We start from the raw sequence: 15,946 nt of genomic DNA on the forward strand, positions 1-15,946 counted from the left end.
TCATGACAGGTTGGCTCCAGACCCAAAGCGGCGCAGCACCATGATGTCCCCTGTCGGTACCTGCCGCCCCAACTATGAGAAAGCTTGGCAGTGATGGCGTTTCTACGCCTTTTCCCCGTCACACCACATTGGCCTTGGGCCGGTATGCCAAGGCAATAGCGGAAAACAGCACGGAAAACCTCGTTTTCTGAACGGAAAATGCTCGTTATCTTGGTTGTTTCAAAGCTCTTCCAAGCACTTGGCCGCGTAGATCATCAGCCACGTCTGAGCAACATCTCCTTGGACAGGAGCTTATTTACACGATGTTTAATCTCGGAAAAGCTCACGTTCTCTAAAACTAAGTCACGAACGGAGACGCGGATGTTGAATGAGCTGGCTGTTGGTCATTGTTGCTAGTCATCTGACATGTAGTCCTACGAGGTCGCTTGAACCATTTCGATGTTTGCATGCAGATTGCTGACCCACGGTGGATGCTATGCTCCCAATTGTCTGCATACACATAACCCCACCAAACGGCACTAGACGGAGTAGTATTCGGCTGGTGACCCGGACAATATCCATTGTAGATGGACATATCCGCATTCTTGGAGAGAAGCGTGAGTCAATTCCAGATCTCGCACGACGGACGCCATTTCATAGGTCTGGGGCGTTCTACTCGGACCCAATTGCAACATCAAACCTACCAACACGTTTGTTTAGTGGGGTTGGTTGGGGTGCAGGTGACTCCCCCCTTTCTCCGGTCTCCTCTTTGACAGGGTTGCAATGCGGAGTGACAGTGCAGGGTTCGAACACACGGGCTTTTGGCCGCTAGATGTCGGCTCCGTTCCCCGTGACTAGCCCCGAGTGCTGCTGCTTCGCAGACAGCCAACTATCTGAAAAGAGATGGGGCCCGTGGCATGCCATTCGACGTGTTCGGACTTAGAGACCGCGGATCTACGCTTAATGGCACTCAAAAGAGGCATCCAATCATTTATCAGACAGCATGCCAGCACACTGCATCTTCATGGTTCGACTTTTGCTTGGTGGGCATAGTGCTGTGCTTTTCCAAGGAGCATACCCCGTCGCCAAGGGTCGCATCTGCGTTGGCGTTCATCTCTTGTTACTCCTTGGCATCCTTGGGCTTCTTCCAAAAGTCATAAAGCCTTACACGGCCGCCTGCTAGATATCTTTCCGTAGGTCTTTTGATACCCTCGCCAAGGGGGCTCCAACAGTCCCATGGACACGGGTCGCACACGCTTGAACACAGCCAGCAGACAATATGGAGGCGTGGAAACGGATAAGGCGCCAACGACAGTGGGTGTGGCTTGCTTTGAGTGCCCCCCCGTGCTACCAGAGCTACATCTAGGTCACATCTCACAACTAAAAGATAGCGTATCTTGAGACCGAGACATCGGATGCCTATTCCTCTAGTGACAAAACCTTCAGTACAATAGGTTTGTTCAATATTGTGACAAGAACGAAACCCCTGGCGAGTTCAACTTGAGATGATCCAAATTTTTGATAGAATTTATCCGGGAAACTCCACGCTAATCCCAAAGCAAAACAGGGACAACAAAGTTACAGACATCCTACACGAGGCAGATCTCACCTCGTGTCGACTTTGAGAAATTTACATCCCACGAGTAAGCACCGGCCACAGACTTCATCCGTGATTTTGGCATCTCTGTTCGCTGAGACTCAAGCTCGACAAGAAACTGATCTGCTTCTATCAATCGTGGGTCGATCAGCGCAGGCTCAATCCATCTAGGCTCCTGTGGAGCCTTCGGGTTCGAATTATCATTCCTTGGATCGTTAGCCATTTATTCGAATGCCCCGGTAATTGAATACTCACTTGATTAGAGCTCTCCTCTTCACCGGAACCTCTTCCTCGGGCGGGGAACTTCGTATGACGACAAATTCGGTGAAGAGGTCCACGCCGCTGTCTGGGTTCCGTTGGTGAAACCCAACCACCTTCCCTGTCACCCTCTCTCCTCGGACCCATCTTTGCTCATTTTCCGCATCCATAGACACGTCGATGACTCTGGTATTTCTAGGAGGCCAAGGTGTTGGCGGGAGAGTCGTCGGTCTCAGGTAAGCATCCAGTACGATCGAATGTTCAATCTCAACCATCCTCCGGGCGACCGCGACCAAGCTGTCCATTTCCCACAAACTTTCACGCGGAAGGCTCAGCAAGGGCATCAACTGCAGAATCTGCAACCTCGTATCGAAATGGCGACATGTACAGACGATCGAAAACAGCATGGGCAAGAACCCAGTCTCGAATGAAAACTTTGGTGACAAGCTGGACAGGTGTCGTAGCCGCGTGTCAGGCAAGATCTCATCGGCCGTGTCCTTCAAAGCCTTTGCAACCCTTTTGAAGTTGTCCAGGTATTGGTCAAAACCGCATTCATCGCCGCAAAGAGCGAGGTTCAACCATATCCTGCAGCATTCGTATCGCGTGATGAGAAACCCTCGTAGTAGCTTTTGCCGGTCGTCCTCAACGTCTTTTGCGACTGGGTCATACAGTACTCGGCTGTTCAGACTAGAAAAAAGGCCATGCCATACATCCAGCAGATGGTTAATATGGCTTTGTGAGTCGAGGATATGTCCAGGCACAGGGCTGTCCCTAGCAAGCCCAGATCGATAAGGATCTAGACGCTTCACAAATTGGAAATTGCGATTGTAGATGTCATCGATCATCAGCTGGGCGTCATGGTATGTCGGGAAATACTCCGGGATCGGGCGCTCCAGCCCCTCGAGGTCCGAGCAATCTGACTTCTCCCCAAAGAAAAATGACAACTCGACGAGTCTTCGAAATAAGGGGAGAAGATGCTCTTCCATCCACGAAAAGTCTCGGCACACGCTTCGTAGAATCGCAACACCATGTTTGCAGTGTCTCACGGCGGCTTCGCGGTTTGACTGCAGGAACTCGATGCAAATAAACAACACGCACACAATTAGCACGATAGGCTGCTTGTCGCGTGTCTGGATGGCCTTGAGCTCGTTGATGGCAGCGTTGTAGTGTTGCAGGGCAAAGCTCTGGTCTTGCAAGTGTAGGCGGCGCTGCGGCTGCGGGGAGCCTTCGATTTGTTCGTATAAATTGCTGATGGCGACGAGAGAATGCCTGACGGACGGCTCGAACGTGCTGAACTGCATGACAATGTGCGTCCAAAAGTAGGGGTCCACGGTGCCGGAAAGAAAGGGGCCAACAGTCTCGCAGAAATACTGCAGCGCTCGGCCCTCGGTCTGGCTAGTGACACCATAGAATACACGGTGTGGTTGGCTCGTTGGAACCTCCAAGACTGCCTTGGCTGTTGGTGGCGGTTGTTGATAGCCATCGCATTTGCGCCCGGTAGACAGACAGCGGGTGCATGCTGGCTTTGTCTCGTCACACTTGACTTTGCGGATCCTAGCGAGCGTTGGTCTCATGCACATCAAGAAACTCCCAACTGACTAAGAGTAGACAACTCTGACTTACTTGCAGGTTATGCATCCCGTTCGGACTTTGCGGCTGCCTTTGCGAGCCATGTGGGCAAGATGCGGGGTTAGAGTCTTTTTCAAAGATGAACCAGACCCGATGTGAAGCCTCGTAAACCACCGTCGACTAGCCAGTGATTATGTCTGTTTGGCGTTTCAATTCAGTAATAAGAAGTACTCCTTTGTTGCAGACTTGGTTGGCTGAGGTGTGGTAGGAAGATCCATGAGTCTGAGCGCCTCTCCCGAGTTGAAAAGGGTGACGGGGCGAGATCTTATCCGATCCACTCATTTGAGATGAAGTGGGGTTTGCAAGGGTTGAATCCGATCAGGCCAATGCCAGCCTGCGGTTAAAATGTTGCCTATTCCTAATCCCCTTGCTGTCTCTTGGCTCTCGGCCTGATCCTCTCTGGGTGCAACGGGGAACGGCGTCGTGGTACCACAGAAAATCTTCAACAGCATGGAGTCTGCGAATGGTGTTGTATCGGCCTGCTGCCCGGTTCTTTTGCTGCTTCTTTTTGGTATAACAAGCACACCAACTCGGCCGAGTGTAGGATCACGGACCCCGAGAATGGCAAGAATGAAGACGCAGCGAACCGTTCGGCACAGCTATTTAGGGCCCACATCCTGCGATGCGACTCGGAAACAGGATTGGCGGAGGTACGCTTATGCTTATTATTAGAGGTGCCCTATGGAATCAATGGTCCCGATCGGGGCCGTGCCGCAGCTCCATCAGGCAGCCGTTTCGTGTTCTATCGCGGACTGGGGACTCAGCCCTACGAATGTTCATCTGATTTCGCTTCATTTGCAGTGAACTCTGTTATCTGAACTCACAGTATGTCGGTGTTCCTGCTCCCCAGCTGTGGCAAATGTTCAAGATCCGCAACGTCTTCTACGGTGATCATTCTCTCAATGGATCATCGCGCCATCATCACAATCTCAATTGCCCTGTGAGAGAAGATCAGAGGGTCCTTGAGGTAGACTAGCAAGGGGGGTTCGTGGGCTAGGCTTTTTCAACACTCCTCGTTCGGCCCCTCCACCCGGAAGCGTCGGATGGCCGGCCTTTGCAGGCAAAATCCCGGCTAACCTGTGCGATGTTCTTCACGCATCGCGCCTGTGCCTTCTGACTATTGCCTAAACTCCTATTAATATGCAGCAACTCTAAAGCCTCATGTCCTATCAAGAGCTCGCTAGATCACATACCAATCAAGCTATCGATCCAATTGGAATCTGAATCTTTTGAGGTTTGAAAGTACCATGGGGTTGGCGTCTTCCGCTGCCCTGTTCCGCTGTCAACTCAGCCCATCCGCAGATGTCATGCAGCCTCAAATGTAGAATAAGTATTCCAATACCAACGCATAAAATATTCAAACTCCCCTATATTGGGAATAGTTCTCTTTTATTAAATCGGCTAGGTGACTCATCAGCCGCCGAGATAGGTCTCAGGTCTGAGGGCTGAAATATTTGACGTCCACTACGTCACCGTGACCAGCACATTCTTGGATCCACAATTGCATTCCGGCGCCCAAGCTACAATAAAACAAAAACTTGAATGCTTGAGCCCAATCTCAAGTTCACATCAAAATTTCATACCCATATTGACGCTCTCTAAAGTCTCAATCTTTACAAAATCATCACAATGGCATCCTCCCTCCGCTCTCTCAGACTGGCCCAGCGCGTGCCCCAAGCGCTCACCCGCGCTGCCCCGCGGCCACTTACACCCACCATCACCATCGCCCAACAGACACGCCGCCTCCTCAACACCGACACGGCGCCCGTCCTCTACAGTGCGCGCGCCAAAGTCGTCGGTGCGCGGACGGGCCACGTGGAGGGCGACGACCTCGTCGTGGACCTGACGATGGCGAAGGCGCTCGGCGGCGCGGGCGACAAGGGCAAGACGAACCCGGAGGAGCTCTTCGCGGCGGGCTACGGCGCGTGCTTCCAGAGCGCGATGAACGCGTCCGCGGCGAGCATGAAGATCACGATGCCCAAGAAGCCCGAGGACTCCATCGTCGACACGACGGTGCACCTCGTGGGCGACATGAAGAAGCTCGACATGGGCATCCGCGTGGAGATGAAGGTGCGCGTCAAGGGGCTGAGTGATGAGGAGGTGCAGAAGGTTGTGGACAAGGCGAAGGAGGTGTGTCCGTACAGCAGGGCCACGAAGGGGAATGTGACGACGACGATTGAGGTGGTCAAGTTTGGTGAGGGTGGGGGATCCAAGGGATCTGAAGGCTCCAAGGGCGCAGACAGCTCCAAGGACTCAAAGGGAGAGGTGGATGGGGTGAGGCCTAAGGGACACAGCGATTATCAATGAGTTTACTAGGAAGATACTTTGAGTGAGCATGAGACTTATACTCTGTCTCTCACATGAGGACCTCACTGTTTCACTATCACTATAACCATTTGTACTAATAATACAACTCGGCATGGATTTCAGCCTCGTCATTCCATGACCATCAGCAGTGTCGATTGATTCGTATTTAATAACTCCATCAACGTAAAGACGGGCGTTTCCGAAGTTTCCAGATTCTTTACACCTCATACACCCGAGAACAGCCATTCAAATAACCTCACCAATCACCGGCCACGTGAATCGCGTTCGCCTTGCCACTTTATTGATACACATGAGGTGGCGAAGGAGTGCATGGTTGCAGAAGAAGCTTCATAGACGTTCCTTCAGCAACCAACTCCTCATCTCATTGGTGCCATCGTTGCAGGTCGGCGCTTGACCGTCGTGGCTGCACGTGTTGCAAAGGCACATCGGCTGCCGAGTAAGACCCCTGGTCTCGATTGACGCCCTGTTATATGCCACAGGATTCTGACCACTGCTACCCTCGCCATAGTTAGGGCTTGGTGACCACGGTCGTGGTTGGGGCACACAGTGCCGTAGGGTGGTTGATAATCGGCGCGGTTTTGATACACTTGACCATTGATACCTCCATGGCGGGATACTTCGTACCTCGGGCTCAATTCGGGATACACAACGGGAGCGGGTACTTGATAATAGCTCGGGTCTTGAAGAACGGGAGCAGGCGGTCGCTGGCGTTGGCTGTTGTCGTCCCTGAAGTCCTTCACATCCGGAAGAGGAGGAGGTAGCGTCCCTGCGCGATCGAGAAGGTTTTGCCTCTGAACTGGATCTTCTACTATTGACCACGCATACCCATACTCCTGCATCCCATGCCAGACGTTGTCAAGCTCCGGAAGGATTCTGTTCCTCTCTGCTACAGTGCCTTCCGTGCGGTAGTTGCTGGGTTCAGCAGTGAGCCGCGGGTGGAAGGGGTACCACGGAGCCTCAACAGCCTGCAGTCTGGGCGGCATGTCCATTTGATAGACATTGGCGTACATCGACGGGAGTAGATCCCTGTCGTCTCCCAGGACGTGATAGACGCTGATGTCATTGGCTGGCGGGGCAGGCTGAATATTGACGAAGACCCGGGCAGGGCGGATGTTGTTGGCGGCCGGGGAAGCAGGGAGGGGAACCTGGTCCGGCGAGGAAGAGGGACGAAATGTCGACGATCTCCTAGCCTCGGAAGCAGGTGTGTCCTCTCTGAGTTCGGGGTCGATGTCCATGGGTTGAATGAACGCCGCTGCTTTAGGCCTTTTCCCATTCCCAGGCATTTTGGAGACTGCAATTTGTGAGTTGTGTAGTTTAGAATTATCAAGCTGGCGAGGTTTTGATCCGCTGGAGTAGACACTGAAGGAGTACTCACCTGCTTCCCAGAGACGGAATTGAGTGTCAAACATATGCAGAATCTTTGTGGTCGAAGAAAACTTCGGTCCATGGAGGAAGCCTTTGCAACGCTTGCAAAAGAAATTTCTGTCTCCTGCTAGGAAAACGACAAAGCTTATTTTCCCAATCCATACATGTCGTTCTGGTTGCGTTCCAAACATGTTCTTCAAGCTGCGATATCGTGAAGCTCGTAGCACACACATGACCTCAACTCGAATGACAAATGTCGGCCATGGTATGTTCTAATCATTTACCATTCCCAATGAAATCAACACTTCCACAATGACTTTTCTTATTCATTCTGATCGAAATTTGCTGCTCCAGAGATCTCTAATGCAGAACTCACGAACGGTACTTGTCCAGTAATGAACATCACCTATCTGACCCGACACCATGGATACTTTTGTCAACTTGCAGCTCACCCTGGCCGCCAAGCGAAACCTTTGCATTGGCTTAAACTCGGCACCCTGGGGGGTTGTCAGCTGCGACCAACACACCAACAGGTTGTCTCTGACAAGCAGCAAACAAGCGGGTCGGTCGGGTCGGGTTCCAACACGACCAAGAAATCCACCGTCAGAAATTTGGTAGTGGTCAAAAAGGTGGTCTGTCCCGCCGGGTACCGGTTGTTGGTTCAATCCGGTTTCCGCTCTCTTTTCTTTGCTTTTTATCCCATTTGGCTGGATGTACCGCAGGGAAGTGCCGTTGGAACGGCCGATTGTGTGATTAGGAAAAAGAGACATCTATCCAGCTTTTCCGCCCCCAAAGCTGCGCAAAGTTTCTGCCAGGATGGACGATTCGACCCGACAGTCTGGTAACGCCGTCGGCACTGCGGTCGCAGCTGTAGATCCACCTCCGGCAGTTGACCAGGATGCGGAGATTGAGCCTGAGGACGAGGGATTTGGTGTTCGTCATTCGTCTAAGCTTCTCATTCAACTCACCCCGAACGCCGAGTCATTCTTTGTTGCTAATGTGCGTATGCAGGACTTGGACTCTATTCCAGATGATCGAATGTTGGTTTCCCAGAAGCACTATCTGATATTATTTGATGCCCGAGGCACAGGGATAGCTACAGTGATGCTGATGGAGACAGGTCATCCTACACCCGATCAATAACGTCAAGTGTCTTTGATTACCCGGTAGAATATGGACGACGGTATCATGCCTATCGGCAAGGCAGTAGGTCTTTTCCGCTAACCTCTTGTTTCGGATGACTGTGTCTAACAAGCGAAAAAGCCTATGCATTTCCAAACGACGAGGTCTGTTTCCTGACAGTGCCCAAAGGACACCTCTAACTCCCGTAGCCCGAACTGAACCGTCTTGATCTGGCCCATATCCTCATGTTCAAATCCATCGGCTACCGACTGTATCTCGCTCCCATCAGACCAGAAACGACGCAGAGGATACTGGACATCGGGACCGGAACAGGGATCTGTACTCCTCTTCTTCCCCCGGTAGCGGGTGTGGTCTAATGATGCTTCCCAGGGGCAATTCAAATGGCTGATTTATTTCCACACGCTGAAGTAAGACTGCCCGAAGAACCTCGTAATACAGCCGCTGAGTAGCCTAGGTCATCGGAACGGACTTGAGTGCAGTCCAGCCGGAATGGTGACACCCCTTCCGCACCCATCCCACCCAATTTCTGACCACAAAAGACAGGCTCCCCTCCAACGTCAAATTCATCGTCGACGACGTCGAAAGCGCCTGGATCGACCCTAAAAAATACGACTACATTTTCGTCCGCTACATGCTCGTCTCCATCGCAGACTGGCCGCGCCTGATCTCCAACATCTATGAGTTAAATCTCCCCTCATCCTACCCCCTCCCTACTCCATCCTGGATCAAAACCTCAAACATCCTAACAACAGAACAAATAGCCACCTCACCCCCGGCGGCTACGCCGAATTCCAAGACATGGACGGCCTCTACTACGCCGACGACGCAACCTACCCGCCCTCATCATCCCTCTCCCGTTGGAACGCGCGCTTCGTCGACGCCTGCGAGGCCATGGGCCGCACCGCGCGGCCCGGCCCGGCGCTCGAGGGCTGGGTACGCGCGCACGGCGGGTTCCGCGGGGTGACGCATAAGCGGTTCAAGGCGCCGATCGGGCCGTGGGCGCGAGATCCGCACTTCAAGGATGTTGGCGCGCTGAATTTGCGTCAGCTGCTCGAGGGGCTGGAGGGGTTTAGTTTGAAGGTGTTTTGCGGGGTGTTGGGCTGGGAGGAGGGGGATGTGAGAGAGTTGTTGGAGCGGGTGAGGGCGGAGTTGGGGGAGGGGGGGATGCATGTTATGTTTGATCAGTGAGTTTCTCTTTTGCGTTTCTGTGGTCAGGCATGGGAATTGAGAGGCTGACGGTGGTGACAGTCATGTTGTGTATGCGCAGAAGCCGGGTCTGCAGTGAAATAATAACGGTATCCCTTGATGTGAATGTCGCTTTTACATTACGCGTAACTCAAGCCTTAACCTCCGCCTTCCCCCTCCCAGGCGCGCCCTCAAATTTAGCCTGCCACCTCTCCTCCTGCTTGAACATCGCAACGCAGGCCAGCGCGCTGGGATTGCCATAGTCCGGGTCCGCGCCTCCCTCAAGCAGAGCCTTGTTGGTCTTCGCGTCAGCTCTCGCATCATACCAGTAAAGCTGATGCCAGCAACAATTAGTAGTTGACAAAAAGCTCACCTCAATCACCTCGTCCTCCTTCTTGAACACCGCGCCGGCAAGCGGGCTCTGGCCCCGGTCGTTGAGCCGGTTGGGGTCCGCGCCGTGCTGGATGAGGAGCTTCACGAGGGCGGCGTGGCCGTGGTATGCGGCGAGCATGAGCTGTTTCTCGTCAGCTATCATCCGCACTCATGGAATCTCAGGCCGGATGGTCGGAATTGTAAGAGAGGGATCCGTACCAGGGTGTCGCCCTTCTCGTTGGTCATGTTCGCAGGCAGCCCCGCGGGTAAAGCCTGCTGGAAGAGCGCCATGTCGCCGGCGCGCGCGCCGTCGTACAGGCGGCCCGCGAGGGCGATGGCTTCCGGGGGGAGGGTCTGGGAGGCGGGATCCATTGTGCGTTACTGTTTATCGTGATCAGTCTTGCGGACGTTTGTGGTAGATGCGTGAGTGAGTTGGATGGAGATGGTGATTGTGAGCCGAGGTTGTGGTCTGGAGACCCACCGTGGTTCGAATCCGCTGGGTGGTGTTCTTACCGAGATCTGTAACGATTCCGCCGTCCAATTGAAGTGTGTACGACTTAAGACGCCTGTTAGAATATCTTGTTGGGTGAGAGTATAATATTGGGCACGTGAATATGGAGCTGGATAAGTCGGCCGGCGTTCGGGATGGCGGGGTGGAAGCTCGAAGCTCGGGGTTGATGAGTGTGAGAGCGGATGACGTGAAGGAAGGTCATCCCGGGGCCCACAGCTTCAGCGGGGAGCAGCTGCTGGAGGGAGTGCAGAAATTGGGGGCTGCTGGGGCTGATTGCGACCAATCATGGGCTTCTTATTTGGGCCGAGAGTGAACACCTCGTCTCACATGATTAGATGAGCCTTGAAATGTTCACCGGCAAAAGGCTGTGAGCTTTTCTAACCTCAAATTCACTCTGAATCATTAGAGCCGATGAGATTAGTGAGTGAGAGTCTGCAGTATACTTGCAGCGCTGACTCGTCTGAGGGAGAGCTTATACCCGCTAACAAAGTACTCAACCTTTACTATTAATCTCATCATATTGCTCATGGTAAATTTTATTTTGGCCTGACATTGCCCCGAATCTTCATTTCCACGACTACCTCGGAGCCTATTCCTTCCAAAATCACCTCACACCCGACAATGAGAATGAGATTATTCGAGATGGTCAGTATAGTCCATCCTCATCCCGCCGCGACAGCTTCGCTTGCCTCCAAAGCTCCAACAACGGCAAAACAGATTAACGGAGAGACAATGTACGACATCTACGAGACTGTTAGCATTGAAATACATCACGCAAATCTTATGCCAAACTTACCGTCAAAAACTTGGCAATCAACATCTTCTGCGCCTCATCCGACCCCTGGCAGTCCGCCAGGGCCGACAACTTCATCGCCGACGGGCCCGTCGGCATGAGCATCAAGCAGAACCACAGCAGCGCATCCTTCGTCAGCAGGTCCGTCTTGCTTGCGAGCGCGTAAATCACCCCAATCGAGATGATGGGCCACACCACGAACCGCACCACCGTGACCGCCAGGAACGGCACCATGGGCACGTGGCTCTCCTTGGACTCAGACCCGTTCTTGAACTGCAGCAGCGCCTTGGAAAGCTTCACGCCCACGACGATGACCTGCAGCGTCGCGAAGAGGTCGCCGACGTTTTTCAGTGCTGATGTCAGCCACGCGTTGAGGTAGCCGCCGGCCTCGGGCTCGGAGAAGAAGAGGCGGTGCAGCGCGGGGACGAGGCCGACGAGCGCGCCGAGGAGGGCGCCGATGACGGGGGCGTTGATGAAGCTGGAGAGGAAGCTGAGGCTGCGCTGGACGTGCGTAGGGAGAGCGGACCAGAGGCGGTTGGTGTTGCGGGCGAGGCGGTGCTGTGCGCGGGTGCGTTTGGCGACGACGCGGTGCGGGAGGAGGGAGGTTCGTTCGTCGCGCTCGAGGTCCTGGGATTCGACATCGTCGCCGTCTTCGTCTTCGCTCGATTCGTCGTCTCTGTCCTTGTCTGGGGCTTCTTCCTCTTGGCCATTGAGGAGCTTGGGCCCGAGGGCGAAGGTGAGGGAGTTCCCGATCATGGCGTTGACGAGGAAGTAGCTCTTGGCTTTGGCGACCACATCGGAGCTGTCATCGATGGAGCTGAGGATGCCGGTGGCATCGAGTGATTGCACCAGCAACAGTGGCAGACTGGTGGTGTTGTTGAACGCAATGGCTGGCGTCACCCAGTCGGGCATGCCCAGGACCTTGTTCAGGAACATGCCAATGCCGATTGACGCCGTCGTGTAAAAGATGGCCCATAATATGATGGGTACATAGCGTAGCCCCTTGTGATCGGTTAGGAGATGCCGGCCAAAGTCTTCACGACGGAACACCCACAGTCTCGAGGTCGAGTTGCGACCCGACATTCGTGATCAAGAGCGCCGGCAGCGCCATGCGGACGCAGAAGGTCGATATCTTCTTGCTGCTCTGTCCATCGAGAAGACCATACTGCGCGGCAATCACGCCGACGGCGATGGTCAGCAGCACCGATAAGGAGGCTTGGAAGGCTCCCAGGAAGGGGACGAGGACGCTTTCTGCCGTGTTATCCGACATGGTGTAGTGTCAAAAGATTAGACGAACAGGCTCTATCCCATCCTAGACGGGAGGCATGGTGAGACTTTTTAAGGGCGAGAGATAAGGCACGCGACATGCCGTCAAACCGAAGCAGAAAGCTGAGCTTGCGCAGGGACAGAAGATGGCTTGGCGCTTGCAGGTTTCTGTGCTTGGCACCAGGAATGAGGAGCTGCACGAGGGCAAGGACGTCACTGCGCACGTGCCAAGGCGCCCCCTTGTCCCATCGAGATGAGATGCTTCGTCTTGACTGCTTTGGCGGTCTGGTTGTGGTAGTTTAAAGTGTTTTATTCCATCGAGATGGTTTTGCAGGAATTTTGTAAAACGGACTGATGAGCCGTACAAGCACCGATGCATCAGTCGGGAGTCCGGTGTTGAAGGTGAAAGGTGACGGAAGCTTGGGCGGCGTCTGGTGGCAGCTCGGTGAAGTGTTCGGCTGCTCTTCACCGAGCTCCCCGGGCAAGAACCACTCACAGGGCAGTGTTCGTCTGAGGTCTCCATAAATGACCGAGCAAAGCCGACCCGCCAGAACGTCATCGCATTTTCACCAATCGAGCTCTTTCCTCGGTCCGCCCAAATTGAGCTCCCGCAGCAACCAACACAGCCGCCTCTCCAACGGCTCAATCGAACTCAATTGGAACCAAAGGAAGCATTCCTTTTTCTCACATCTTCTCTTACCTACTCCCACGGCTTGATACCCTAGAGACAGCAACAATGCCTCCCCGCCTTGCCCCGCTCCGTCTCGCCGTCCGCATCCCGCGGTGCTCCTCCTCCTCGAGACCGGCCGCTGCCCTCTACTCAACCGCAAACGCCGCCGACTCCGACCAGCCGCTGATAACCGTCACCCAGCTTCCCGCTCCCGGCTCCGGCCACATCCGCATCCTCGAGCTCAACCGCCCCAAGGCCCGCAATGCCATCTCCAAGGCCCTGCTGTCCCAGCTGCGCGCTGAGGTTGAAGACGTCCACGCCCAGTACACCGAGACAGGCGACGAGGCACCCGCGAAGCAGATCTTTGGTGGCGCCGCGGGGAAGGACGTCAAGGGCCCGACGCGCGCCTTGATCCTCGCCAGTGCCGTTGAGACGAGCTTCTGCGCCGGCGCCGACTTGAAGGAGCGCCGCGGCTTCTCCCAGGCAGAGTATGTTTCCCTCCAAACCTATTAAGCACCACTGACACAAACCCTCAACAGGACCGACGAGTTTCTCGCCAACCTCCGCAGCACCTTCACCTCCCTCCAAAACCTTCCGATCCCCACAATCTCCGCCATCTCCTCCCTCGCCCTCGGCGGCGGCCTCGAGCTCGCCCTGTCTACACACTTCCGCGTGCTCTCCTCCAACGCGCTCGTCGGCCTGCCCGAGACGCGCCTCGGCATCATCCCCGGCGCCGGCGGCACCCACCGCCTGCCCGCGCTCATCGGCCTCTCTCGCGCGCGCGACCTCATCCTCACCGGCCGCCGCGTGTCCGCGCCCGAGGCGTACTTCCTCGGCATCGCGGACCGGCTGGTCGAGATCACGCACGACGAGGCCGAGAAGGCGGGCGAGGGCGACAAGGACAAGGGCGCGCTGATGGTCGCGCGCCGTGCGGTGCTGAGCGAGGCCGTGAGGCTGGCCGGCGAGATCTGCGAGGGCGGGCCGATTGCGATTCGCGCGGGCTTGCAGGCTGTCAACTGGGCGAGGGAGGAGGTGGAGAATAAGATGTACGAGAGGGTTGTGGCGACGGAGGATCGGAATGAGGCGCTGAAGGCGTTTCAGGAGAAGAGGAAGCCTGTGTTCAAGGGACAGTAAAGAATAAGGCTTCTAGATGTCAAACGAAAAATAGGTGGGAATGTATAAACATGATTTAGTGGTTCATATCGGGCGACCTCAGCTTGTAGGCGAAGATGTGCCTCTGAATAATTGGGTTGCTGATATTAAAATACCATGGATAGTGAAAAGCTCTGCAATGTTGCCATATTCAAAGTGTTGCTATGCCTTACCGCACCGAGCCATCCGCCGGCCCCGTCCCGAAGTGGACCTACCTAGGTGTCCGACTCCCCCGATCCCTTTCGGCGGACGCCCGGACCTCCGACCCGATAGATCGAGATCGCAATCCGTAACCAAGTTAGCAAGTCTCCCGTTCCAAGATCCATTGGCCATTGTCTTGATCCGCTGTCGTATTCGCCGGATTTGCTTGCTACTAACCCCAATCTGTCACACCAGCTCAGCTAGACCCTGAACTCTTCCTCCCATCTTCCCGTCCAGAAGGTCCAGACCACGGAAAGGCCGAGGTAACGCAAGCAGCCAAATCCCCCTTCCCCCAACAGACAAGCAACACAAACAGTGGTGTGATGCAGAGGTAGACATGTCGTCATTACCTGCACCGATCCCCACGGCCAAATCTGCGGGGAACACCACCAGACGACAACCAAGCGACGATACCTTGAGAGTACCTCCTGCGATCGATGATGTAGGTGTGATACAATTGTCTCGCCGTGGCCCGGAACGTCATGGCGCACCCGCCTCGCCCCTGCACCCCGCCCTTTTCGTGGTGAGATGCACTGTTACAGTGGGGTTGGGGGCCCTGAAGCCGCTGTGGTTGTGGTTTAGCATGTGCGGCTAAAGGAGCAAGAGCCCCGCGAACTTAGGGCGTGGTGCCTGCCACCTGCCTCCCACCTGCCTCCGCAGGGCGGAAGGCGCGATGACATCACCCCCAGCTCATAGGTAGCTTCCTGGAGCTCTCTCCTTCCGGTGTGAGTATCATTCCTTCCCGCCTTTCATATTTGAAGTTACCTCTCCCTCACCACACGTCTCTCGCCCTTCAATGTTCCTCAATCAAACACCAAAAAAGTCATTTAACCGCGCCTTTTAATACCCAAATACCACCAAGCAAATTCCCTAATAAATCCAAACAAAATGTCGTTCCTCATCGAGACCGTCGGCCGCCGCATGGCCACCCTCCCCCGCGTCGTCCCCAGAGCCGCAGCCATCGCCCCCAGACAATTCACCACCACCACGCCCGCCCACAAGTCGGCAACCGAGACGGTCAAGGACGGCCTGAAGACGGTCGACCGCAAGGTCAGCGACAAGCTCGTCGACGGCATCAACCTGGGCTGTAAGTCCTGCGTCTCCCCCTCGCTCCAGGATGTATACCATGGCCAAAGACACTGACATTTGACTCCCACAGCTTCCGTCGCGGAAAAGGTCAAGGAAGTTACCCCCAACTCGCAGGCCGAGGCCGCGGGCAAGGCACAGGAGCTCAAGGGCGAGGCGGCCGGCAAGGCGCAGGAGCTGAAGGGCGAGGCCAAGGGCAAGGTTAACGAGGCCGCCGGTAAGGCGAAGGGCACTGCCGATCAGGTCAAGAAGAACCTGTAAACGACTGAAACGAATCGAAAAGCATGGCTCATGACATGGGGCATTTCATGAACTGCCCCCGGCTGTAACACTATTATCATAAAACCTTCATAGCATGGGAAGGGGACCTGGGTCTACAAGGGGCGTTTTAAGCTAGCTCAATCAACGTTG

The 15,946-nt window shown here is 54.8% G+C and overlaps 8 protein-coding genes across 8 annotated transcripts; 4 read left to right on the forward strand and 4 right to left on the reverse strand.

The window, feature by feature from the left end:
* Positions 1-1,398: 1,398 nt before the first annotated feature.
* atnN-14 (Aspercryptin biosynthesis cluster-specific transcription regulator atnN) lies at positions 1,399-3,507 on the reverse strand (the record flags this gene model as incomplete). Its single annotated transcript, XM_037321508.1, has 4 exons — positions 1,399-1,404; positions 1,614-1,782; positions 1,832-3,388; positions 3,458-3,507. The coding sequence occupies 4 exons, from the start codon at positions 3,505-3,507 to the stop codon at positions 1,399-1,401; spliced, it is 1,782 nt and encodes a 593-aa protein (XP_037179884.1).
* Positions 3,508-5,092: 1,585 nt separating this feature from the next.
* Positions 5,093-5,770, forward strand: ohr (Organic hydroperoxide resistance protein; the record flags this gene model as incomplete). The annotated part of the gene is made up of 1 exon (XM_037321509.1): positions 5,093-5,770. One exon carries the CDS (start codon positions 5,093-5,095, stop codon positions 5,768-5,770), a length of 678 nt encoding a protein of 225 aa, XP_037179889.1.
* A 377-nt stretch (positions 5,771-6,147) lies between these two features.
* CGCA056_v006259 (uncharacterized protein) lies at positions 6,148-7,026 on the reverse strand (the record flags this gene model as incomplete). Its single annotated transcript, XM_037321510.1, has 1 exon — positions 6,148-7,026. The coding sequence occupies one exon, from the start codon at positions 7,024-7,026 to the stop codon at positions 6,148-6,150; it is 879 nt and encodes a 292-aa protein (XP_037179890.1).
* Positions 7,027-7,972: 946 nt separating this feature from the next.
* On the forward strand, positions 7,973-9,584 carry CGCA056_v006260 (Secondary metabolism regulator LAE1; the record flags this gene model as incomplete). Its single annotated transcript, XM_037321511.1, has 7 exons — positions 7,973-8,155; positions 8,488-8,617; positions 8,669-8,706; positions 8,754-8,791; positions 8,843-8,980; positions 9,061-9,483; positions 9,548-9,584. The coding sequence occupies 7 exons, from the start codon at positions 7,973-7,975 to the stop codon at positions 9,582-9,584; spliced, it is 987 nt and encodes a 328-aa protein (XP_037179015.1).
* A 51-nt stretch (positions 9,585-9,635) lies between these two features.
* Positions 9,636-10,228, reverse strand: CGCA056_v006261 (putative ankyrin repeat protein; the record flags this gene model as incomplete). The annotated part of the gene is made up of 3 exons (XM_037321512.1): positions 9,636-9,818; positions 9,858-9,998; positions 10,076-10,228. The coding sequence occupies 3 exons, from the start codon at positions 10,226-10,228 to the stop codon at positions 9,636-9,638; spliced, it is 477 nt and encodes a 158-aa protein (XP_037179014.1).
* Positions 10,229-11,029: 801 nt separating this feature from the next.
* CGCA056_v006262 (putative transporter) lies at positions 11,030-12,430 on the reverse strand (the record flags this gene model as incomplete). Its single annotated transcript, XM_037321513.1, has 3 exons — positions 11,030-11,110; positions 11,164-12,162; positions 12,215-12,430. 3 exons carry the CDS (start codon positions 12,428-12,430, stop codon positions 11,030-11,032), a joined length of 1,296 nt encoding a protein of 431 aa, XP_037179017.1.
* A 732-nt stretch (positions 12,431-13,162) lies between these two features.
* Positions 13,163-14,230, forward strand: CGCA056_v006263 (Methylglutaconyl-CoA hydratase; the record flags this gene model as incomplete). The annotated part of the gene is made up of 2 exons (XM_037321514.1): positions 13,163-13,584; positions 13,636-14,230. The coding sequence occupies 2 exons, from the start codon at positions 13,163-13,165 to the stop codon at positions 14,228-14,230; spliced, it is 1,017 nt and encodes a 338-aa protein (XP_037179016.1).
* Positions 14,231-15,337: 1,107 nt separating this feature from the next.
* CGCA056_v006264 (uncharacterized protein) lies at positions 15,338-15,796 on the forward strand (the record flags this gene model as incomplete). Its single annotated transcript, XM_037321515.1, has 2 exons — positions 15,338-15,536; positions 15,609-15,796. The coding sequence occupies 2 exons, from the start codon at positions 15,338-15,340 to the stop codon at positions 15,794-15,796; spliced, it is 387 nt and encodes a 128-aa protein (XP_037178921.1).
* Between the last annotated feature and the right edge of the window lie 150 nt (positions 15,797-15,946).

This window comes from Colletotrichum aenigma (genome assembly GCF_013390185.1).
Source record: "Colletotrichum aenigma strain Cg56 chromosome Unknown KSG_Cg56_contig04, whole genome shotgun sequence".
Taxonomy (NCBI): Eukaryota; Fungi; Ascomycota; class Sordariomycetes; order Glomerellales; family Glomerellaceae; genus Colletotrichum; species Colletotrichum aenigma.